We start from the raw sequence: 9,793 nt of genomic DNA, 5'->3' as shown, positions 1-9,793 counted from the left end.
AGCTCATAATATTGTAAAAGTCAGGCGCGTGAACCAACCTTATAGACCAGCCGGTTAGGAAGATTGTTATATAAGTTTGATGTAAGACTCACACATTACCCTCGTGATGTATGTATGTATGTCATGCCCAAAAACCCATTTTTGCAGGAGAGACCTCAGATCAGCCAGCACTCTGCTCGCTCTCTGTACACTTAGTTGTCCTCCGTAGACAACATGGGCAGAGCACTCATCTTTATTACCGTGAGTACGGAGTGAAGTGGTACCGTAGAGGAAAGCGTATCCATTGTGTTAGTAGTTCTGTTTAGGAATATTTAGGAAATAAGTGATTATAATTCTGTAACAGTTAATTTTCGTATTGTTGAGAAGAACTTCTCAGTGTTATACAAGTACTGACGTTAGTAACCAGCCGTGAGAGAAAGCCTGAAGACTCATTGAGTCTCGTTAAGCCAGTCGCTGGTTTTAACAATATTTTTGCCTCTTTGTAGTGTTAAAATAGTATTAAGGTAGATTAAAATAAATATAAGAAAAGCGACACCATTTCATCACCCCAACTTACGAACTCCTTTAAATACTCTTAAAGTACCAGAATCTTAAGTCAATTGTCGCAAGTGCAAGCAGTGTGTTATCTCCCTTTAGAGCCCGCTAGCGGGTTACAACAACTTCATTAGTTTTATCTCGTGATTTTTCTCTCTTTTTTCATGCAGCGAATATATATATATATATATATATATATATATATATATATATATATATATATATATATATATATATATATATATATATATATATATATATATATATATATGATAAATATTGTAATAAATATTCTTTTCATGTCTTCTTCCGCCTCACTAAGCATCAGGATGGCAGGAACAATTTCACGCACAATAGCAAGGGTTTAGTGAGGCAGCTCGGCCGTCGACTCGTATTTACTCAGATTTGATCAGTGCCACTCTGACGCGCACCATCTGTATCTTTTCTTAATTCTTTTCTGCCTTAGACTCGTCTAGAATATCTTGAATCGAATATCCGTGTATGTGAGTAAGATCTTTGAGCAATGGCAAGAGCTTTCTACAATTCTGTGAGACAAGTCGTAGTGTTGCAGAGAAAAGGATCCTGCCACCCCCCACCACCCCCACTCCTCAAAAAACAAAGCAGAGAAAAGTTTACGTTCTTAAGTCCTATTTACGCTCAGCATCAAGTCTCGCGATGTGTTGTCCAATGCTGCCAACTCCTAAAGACTACTCGGCCCTACAAAGTCCTGAAATTGACCTATTTTTTCTTCATTACCTACGACGACTCAGGAAAAAAATCTCACTATGATAGGCAGTACTGTTTTATGTATATGACTATTTATGGTAACAATGAAAAATGTATGTTTTAGGGTTTTGTGCAAAAATATCATTCTTATACTAAATAAATTATCTTCTGTTCTATAGTAAGTTTGACTCCTACCCACAACTCCTAATTACCCTACGTTTTGTTCTAAACTTCTGAAGTTGCTAAATTTTCATAGAAACGAAGAAATGAAACTTAATTACTCTCCGGATGGCAACACTGCACGGAATCGAGCTCATGCAACGAGCTGAGCAACACATCGCGACGCCTGATGCCGGGGGTCGTGGCTGAAGAGACACGGGTAGGTAACACGCATGGGTTTGGAATGGCTAAGAATGCCTAAAGAAATCGATGTGTTGCAGAAATAAGAAAACAAAGGAGAAGAAATATAAGCAGGTACACATTCATAGAGACGAGGGAAGACGCCAACCAACAACGGCAGCACGCTACAAGGTAATACAATCCAGGCGGCAACTGAACTATACATATATTGTGCCTTTGCTCTGTTAAAAAAGGTGAGATGGATTCAAGACTATGAGAAAACTTAAACTCTATAAGGGTGTATTTAGCAAGGTAATATCACAATTAGACTCCACTATTCACAGCCTGCACGTTGATTTCAGGTTGCTCATGTGAACACGGCTTGCACGGACAGATCAGCAGTCAATCTTATATTATTTTTTTTATTCGCCTAAACACACACACACACACACACACACACACACACACACACACACACACACACACACACATATATGCACCCGTCCTCAAAACCAAATAAACAGGAAAAGAAAGTAGCATCATGGTCTTAATATTTATAAAGTCAGCCTCTCACCCGAACTATTTACTTCACTCGAACAACTCAAGATGCACGTAAAGTCTTGTCTTGAGTCTAAACTTAAACGTGGAAACTGTACCAGGGATAGATGGACCAACTAGTTTTCTCAAGAACAACAATATTCACTCATAGTTTACCCATGTTATAACAATACTCCCTTCACTGAATTTGTTTCGTTTCGTGTGAATCGGGGCCGCGGGAGGGGGGGAGGCATGCGGTTAGTAAGTTCAGAAGAGCAGCCAGCATGGAAATATCGATAAAAGATAGAAAGAGATGCAACATGGCGGCGGAATTTAAGAGGTAGAAGACTGTAAGTAAGAGGAAGGGAGCTGATGATACGAAGAGCCTTACGGCCATAGTGTTAGACTTCCCCATTCCCATCCCATCCCCTTGTCCATACCCCAGTCCCGCGTATGGGGATGGGGACGGAAAAGGAATGGGGAAGACTAACACTATGGCCGTTAGACTCCACTCTGTCCAAGAGAGCTGTGTGAGTGGAACCCCTCCACACGTGAGATGCATTCTCCATGCGTAACGTAAAGGGGCGCAATTGTCTACGCGGCTGGTGACCAAGTAACGATCTCATTCATACCTGGCCAGCCCCGAGGCCTACAGTGACTACAAGGTTAACCATGACTGAGGAGGGTACTGGCGATAAAGGAATAGGTATCCTACTCCACACGCGGGTGGCGCGATTCACCCTTTTTTATATGCTCGTGCGGGACCTCACCTTTATCTTACCAGGAATAAGTTACCCAGCCCATTCCAACAAGTCCATTTAGTATCCACAGGTCTACGTAATTCACAGTTTCTCCCGGGTAATTACAACTCTTTTGCAAACGAAAAGATGAAAAAATGACAAAAGGAATTCTTTAACTTTTTTTCCCGTCATCGATTCTAGCTTTATTGCAAACTTTGGTTTTTCGATAATTTCTTTGTGGAGTTGAAATCTCTGAAAAGTTACCCGCCGTGTTTCCCTTTCCCTTCCATCACGGCAGCCACCACGTGACTAATTACCGAACTATCCTGAAGATGACGAGTGTAGCTCGTTTTTCATCCCTTTCCCTTGTATTATGACGATTGTATGAGAAGCCACGCTGGGGAGAAGGTACAAATTCCTGAGGTACGAGTACTTGCCAGTTAATAAATAATCACTATCATCGATAACTTCAGCGATTACCTAATCATATAAAAAATAATGTTATGAATTATATGAGACGACGAAATGAGAAAATATAGAAATGCATACAAATCAAAAGAGTGACAACGATACGAGTGAGCCACAATAGGTATAAATGACAGGACAGTTAAGCAGACAAAACACCTGTGCTTAGATAAATTTCATCCTTGTAAAACATTCACTCACCTATTTACTGGGAAGGAGTCCAAACCAGATTCTGCCACAGTCTTGCGCTTGTTCTTTGAGTACTTGGATCCCAAACAAACGCCAAAGGCCGCCACGCTGCTGGCATTACTACGTCCACTCTAGCGGCGCGAGGACTACAGGAAAGGTTAGCGATGATACGGCAGCTCCTGTCAACACTCTCCTAGAGTACCCCCCTTATCATCTTTATATATTTCTCTTATGTTATATATTATGTTATTTTCTATGCATCTATCTGTACATCAGCACACACACACACACACACACACACACACACACACACACACACACACACACACACACACGGATATCCCGATGAACCGTCTCGATACCCACGGGTGAGCAGCGGTATTACTTTAACAACTTTGTCCTCGCCGCATCAACACCCGGGTTTGATGCAGCCGTCCCACGCACAACCAGAGGTCAAAGGGCACGTCTGGGCTAACTTGGATGGCAACAGCTGTCCATAAGGCCTAGGCGAGCTTATTGGAGGCGAGAGAGACAATTTCGCGTCGCAAAACAATGTATGCTATGTAGTATTATGTCAGCACGAACTTGTGTTTGCCTCGTCTGACCGTAGGAAATGTAAGGGTACTGTGAGGTAATTGTAAATGTTATGGTAAATGTCTAGAGAAGGGCATTGTAAAGAATCACGTGTCCGATAATGCTCGGAGCCTGAGTGCGACATGGGGTTTGGGAGAGGCGGGTGGACTGCTTGGCGAATTCGTTTTATTTTCATATTATTATTCTTGAGCTTATCAGAGGTGCCAGTCACACGGTTTCTAGTTGACAGATCACCTCACTGCCACCTGCTACCTATTATATTCTGTAAGCGGATACGGGTACTACACATTAATAAATCTACATATATTAATTAAGATGAGTGCGAAAACTACATACGATCCTCGAGTCTGGGAGCGGAGGACGGAAAAAAAATAAGGAAGAAAATTGGGAGCAGCGGAAAGGGAGAGATGAATGTCGTGGAGTGACTTATACAACTTTTTGGCCACTCCTATGTACTCTACTCGGGAGCAGTAAGTGGCGGGCTTCTTTTTTCATTATTGTTTTCTTTTTTTTCACGCCCTTGAACTGTCTCCATATCTGTAAAAAAAATCGCCGGAGCAACACCTGAGTGGGAAGATTTCGTGCCTCATTGCTAGTTATTCTTGCGTCAGATGTAATAATTATTCAGTATTTCAATGAGCTCCGCACACCATTCCCACCATCTCCGAGGAACTATAACATGGGTCGTATTATAAGACACCTCGTCACCCAAGTACGCATATTTTATAAGGGTTTCGTAGCAGGTGTGGGCATTTCCAGTAGTAGTTTTATGACCCTGGTGTTAGTTTGACCCTTCTTCTGTACCATGAACCTGAAGAAACACTTATTAGAACCCGAAGGACCCATCTTTGACCTTTAGAAATAGCTGATGTGAGAAGCGAAAGTGTCTTATGATACCGAGCACAGTCTCCAGCTCGATAACCTCCCGCCACACTCCTCCCCTGGCCGATCTCAGTCACCTTATCATTGCCATCGCTCCATGATGCCACCACCGTTGTCACTGTCATCACCATCATCATCCTTGCCCACATTATCATCGTAGTCGTTACTATCATTATCACCATCAGTACTTGGTCCTTGTTTATCTCCACATCACCCTCTGTTTTCAGGATTCTCACCTTCCCCTCCCTCCTTCATATATATATATATATATATATATATATATATATATATATATATATATATATATATATATATATATATATATATATATATATATATATATATATTATATATATATATATTAATTTATATTATATGAATATTTATAGACATATATATACACCCACTTGACAATTTTGCAATTTTTTATAATTTATCTTCTTGCATGATCATAAGATTATATTTACCTAGTCAGTTAGTTATTTTATATGTGCTGTTGACAAAAATAGTCATAATCTGCCAGGCTACCAGAATGCAGCGGTGATGAACGCCTTTTTCCACATCATTACCAGAATTCTATCTAATAAATCTGCGCTAACAGGCAGCGAAATCTCAATCCAAACAAAGTTCTCCAGTAGAAAAATGTCAAGAATGACATCTTAATATATATTTTATCAACACCATAAACTTGAACCATATTGGCGAGTCTAGGATCTGTTTGGACACCTGTCTCTGAGTGCCCGAGGCCGTGTAGAGACAAGCCTACGCATCGCGGGGCGTGGGGCAAGGGACGAGAGGAGCAGAGCCACACGAGCTGCCAGGCCCACCAGGCCGGGCGCCGCCACGTTGTAATCGTTTCCATACTGAGCTAATATAATAATTTATACTTTATATTAAAACTAATAAAGGTTATAAATACTCTCTTAAATAAGTTTTCAAATTAGTCTGTGATAGCTATGTGTGCGTGGGTTATTGTTTTATAGAAAAATTCAAACGAAAACTGCATAACAATCAAGGAGAGAGAGAGAGAGAGAGAGAGAGAGAGTGGTGTCAGCTGTTTAGTTATATACATAACAATTACCACCTCTTGAATCTTGCATTTCCCCCTCCGGCGCGTGCTGATGTTGCGTTTAAGAAGTGACACGTGACAGGAGGCCTCGGCCAGCGATCTGCTGACGGCCGTAATTATAACTGTTCGGCAGAGAAATAACAGGTACAGGTGGAGTCACATGCTACAGCTGCGCGTGGCGTCGGTGCTCGTCTCTCTCGCTGGCCAAAGAGCACGTGGCGGGTGCTGCCCGGGTACAGGTCCGGTGTCATGTGCGAGGCACCACAATTTATAATCTCCACGTTTCCCCAGGTGCCCATTTATTGAACGTACACCTGTGCAGTGCAGCAGACACTTTCCTTAGAGCCATGTTACGTAACGCATCAGAGTAACAGTGAACAACTAGGCGAGAAAAGTGCCCTCTTGACAGGACGCGTAAGGGAAGGGAGAGCCAGCCATTGGCGGAGAAAAAAGCCAGTTGCCGATAAAGTCAGCTGAGGAGCGGTAGTTTTGAATTTTCTACGGTCAAAACGTTCAATTCCTTTGGTGGCTGCGACGCACTTATAAGATCACCAATCAGCGCGGCGGTCCTCGGCGAGTGTAACAATTAGGACGCCGGGCGGCAGGTAAAGGCTCTATCGGATGCATCAGGTTTTTGCGGAAGAGTATATTGCGTTGTTATCTTTTTAATCCCTTCCAGCAGTCTCTCTCTCTCTCTCTCTCTCTCTCTCTCTCTCTCTCTCTCTCTCTCTCTCTCTCTCTCTCTCTCACACACACACACACACACACACACACACACACACGTCACAATATTGTATCTCGCACGCTTATCTCCTTCGTTAACTTTGTCCAAACACATTCCACAGTTTTTGTTTTAGCCGCAGGACACTTCTGCACAAATTTCAACATCTTCCCATTGGCAGGCCACTCTTGCCGCTGGGGAAACCTGTTCAGCAATTTACGACCTTTCCCTAAGTATACCACCACCACCAACACCACCACCAAACACCTACTGTCCTCATCACGACTAGTCTCCACCACATAGATGTGGCTGTGTGTGTGTGTGTGTGTGTGTGTGTGTGTGTGTGTGTGTGTGTGTGTGTGTGTGTGTGTGTGTGTGTGTGTGTGTGTGCTTGGAGGCGCCCTGAGATGGTCGTTTTGCCACCTACCGATAATCCCTATTCCCACTTGCACTGCGGTCTCCTTACTTTTATTTGTTACTGTGGTTCCCTTCTTCCTCTTTGTTACTCTCTCTCTCTCTCTCTCTCTCTCTCTCTCTCTCTCTCTCTCTCTCTCTCTCTCTCTCTCTCTCTCTCTCTCTCTCTCTCTCTCTCTCTCTCTCTCTCTCTCTCTCTCTCACTAGACAATTTGAATTTTCCTTTATTTTGTTAATTATTATTAAACAACATGAAGAAGCGTGTTGCTGCAGCCCTGTCACCCGCCATCCGACGCGTGAACTGCACTACTTAGCCGACTAGGCAAGATTACAGCAGAAAGAATTTGCTGGAGGCCAGTCGGTCTTCATGGACATAGCACCTCCTTTTATTACCTAACACCGATTTCCTCGATATACGGATATTTTTTATATCACATCGAAGCAACGATGGGAAACTCTGCATCTCGACAGAAATTCAACGTGTGGGTAACCCTGGAGCGAGGCTCCTCCCTGGTGGACTCCATCAAGCTCTCGTGCAAGGACTCCACCTGCTGCCTGAAGAGGAGGCGTACGGTCGCCTCCGTCAAGCTCCCCGTGGAAGGATGGTCTTGCGTCGCAGGGATTCAAGGCTGCCACGCCGAGGGTGAGCTGCGTGTGCCCTTGGCGAAGCTGTGCAAGAAAGACGGCAACGCGGCCGTCAGGGTGCAATGCGCCTCGCTTAGGAAGCCAGTCTTCACCTCTTCCATCCCACTGGCCTGGCTGCTGGACAACATCAGCGGCCTCCACTTCTCTCTCTTCTGTGATGACGGGCCCGTCTTCACCAGTCTCCGGTGCAACGGGAGGCGGTGTGGCGAGCCCGTCCGGGCGGTGAGCCCTGTACCGCGTGCGGCCACTGACGGAGTGGCTAGGACCGATGAGGCTGATGCATGGGCAGCCTTTGAAGTGACGACCCATGATGACTGGTCCGTGGAGGCTGATGTTTCATGGGCAGCCCCAAACTTGGTGACCTCCGCTGCTATGGTCGAGGCTGATGCATGGGCAGCCTTTGAAGTGACAACCCATGATGACTGGTCCGTGGAGGCTGATGTTTCATGGGCAGCCCCAGACTTGGTGACCTCCGCTGCTATGGTCGAGGCTGATGATTCATGGGCAGCCTTTGAAGTGACGACCCATGATGACTGGTCCGTGGAGGCTGATGTTTCATGGGCAGCCCCAGACTTGGTGACCTCCGCTGCTATGGTCGAGGCTGATGCATGGGCAGCCTTTGAATTGACGACCCATGATGACTGGTCCGTGGAGGCTGATGTTTCATGGGCAGCCCCAGACTTGGTGACCTCCGCTGCTATGGTCGAGGCTGATGATTCATGGGCAGCCTTTGAAGCAATGACCCGTGATGACTGGTCCGTGGAGGCTGATGATTCATGGGCAGCCCCAGACTTGGTGACCTCCGCTGCTATGGTCGAGGCTGATGATTCATGGGCAGCCTTTGAAGCAATGACCCGTGATGACTGGTCCGTGGAGGCTGATGATTCATGGGCAGCTCCAGACTTGGTGACTTCCGCTGCTATGGTCGAGGCTGATGATTCATGGGCCGCCTTTGAAGCAATGACCCGTGATGACTGGTCCGTGGAGGCTGATGATCCATGGGCATCCGCCGAATTGGTGACCGCCATCACCGATGAGGCTGATGATCTATGGGCACTCTTTGAAGTGACGACCCGTGATGACTCGTCTGATGAGGCTGATGATCCATGGGCACTCTTTGAAGTGACGACCCGTGATGACTCGTCTGATGAGGCTGATGATCCATGGGCACTCTTTGAAGTGACGACCCGTGATGACTCGTCTGATGAGGCTGATGATCCATGGGCACTCTTGGAAGTGACGACCCGTGATGACTCGTCTGATGAGGCTGATGATCCATGGGCATCCGCCGAATTGGTGGCCGCCATCACCGAAGAGGCTGATGATCCATGCCCATCCGCCGAATTGGTGGCCGCCATCACCGAAGAGGCTGATGATGCATGGGCAGCCTTCGAGATGATGACCAGTGATGACTGGTCCGTAGAGACTGATGCCTTCCTGGACGTCACGGCCATCTGTGCTGTCGTTGTGTAAATTGTCTTGCTTCACTAAGCAGCCTGGTAACACACTCACCAGTGACCCCCGGCGCAGGCGCGAGCCACATCGTGAGCCACACTTCCGGGGAGCGAGACACCCTTCAGTGACCGTCGCTCTTATTACACCTTCAGGGGAGGAGCTCCAGCTGTATTTCTTATCTTATCAATGAAAACCTTTACAATGAAACTATTATCCAATTAATGAATTTACCTTACCTATTAATAATAGTGTGCCTATCACAGTGAAATTCACCACATGCACGACTGCCAAGCCTCTTCCATTCGACTACCATTCTATTAGCAAACCAATTCCTGCCTGCATGTTTAACAAATCTATATTGATCTAACCACCCTTGGCTAAGAGTGCATGCCCTTTTACGAGCAGATCCTCATCAAAGGCCGTCACCCATCTATAAACTTTAATGAAGTCTACTCGCAACGTCCGCCTTTCCAGGGAATGCAA

The 9,793-nt window shown here is 45.3% G+C and overlaps 1 protein-coding gene across 3 annotated transcripts; it reads right to left on the bottom strand.

Annotated features, from left to right (window-relative positions):
* Nucleotides 1–7,451: 7,451 nt before the first annotated feature.
* LOC126993069 (uncharacterized) lies at nt 7,452–9,473 on the bottom strand. 3 transcript variants are annotated; one of them, XM_050851899.1, is made up of 2 exons: nt 8,656–9,473; nt 7,452–8,436 (listed from the first exon to the last, which is right to left on the bottom strand). In XM_050851899.1, exons 1-2 carry the CDS (start codon nt 9,307–9,309, stop codon nt 7,834–7,836), a joined length of 1,257 nt encoding a protein of 418 aa, XP_050707856.1. In that variant the 5' UTR covers nt 9,310–9,473; the 3' UTR covers nt 7,452–7,833. The 3 variants fall into 3 exon arrangements, with proteins under 3 accessions (XP_050707856.1, XP_050707855.1, XP_050707858.1); XM_050851898.1 differs by having other exon boundaries at nt 7,453–8,325; nt 8,545–9,473; XM_050851901.1 differs by having other exon boundaries at nt 7,454–8,325.
* Nucleotides 9,474–9,793: the final 320 nt, after the last annotated feature.

This window comes from Eriocheir sinensis, unplaced genomic scaffold (assembly GCF_024679095.1).
Source record: "Eriocheir sinensis breed Jianghai 21 unplaced genomic scaffold, ASM2467909v1 Scaffold553, whole genome shotgun sequence".
In the NCBI taxonomy this organism is placed as follows: domain Eukaryota; kingdom Metazoa; phylum Arthropoda; class Malacostraca; order Decapoda; family Varunidae; genus Eriocheir; species Eriocheir sinensis.
Note: the sequence above shows the minus strand (reverse complement) of the source record. Positions and strands in the feature narration are given on the sequence as shown.

Excerpts from the sequence above, each read along its gene's own strand:
- LOC126993069 (XM_050851899.1), bottom strand. The coding sequence starts at position 9,309 with ATGGCCGTGACGTCCAGGAAGGCATCAGTCTCTACGGACCAGTCATCA. Across the intron at positions 8,437-8,655 it reads CCTCGACCATAGCAGCGGAG|GTCACCAAGTCTGGGGCTGC; the intron begins GTCACCAAGTCT and ends ATAGCAGCGGAG.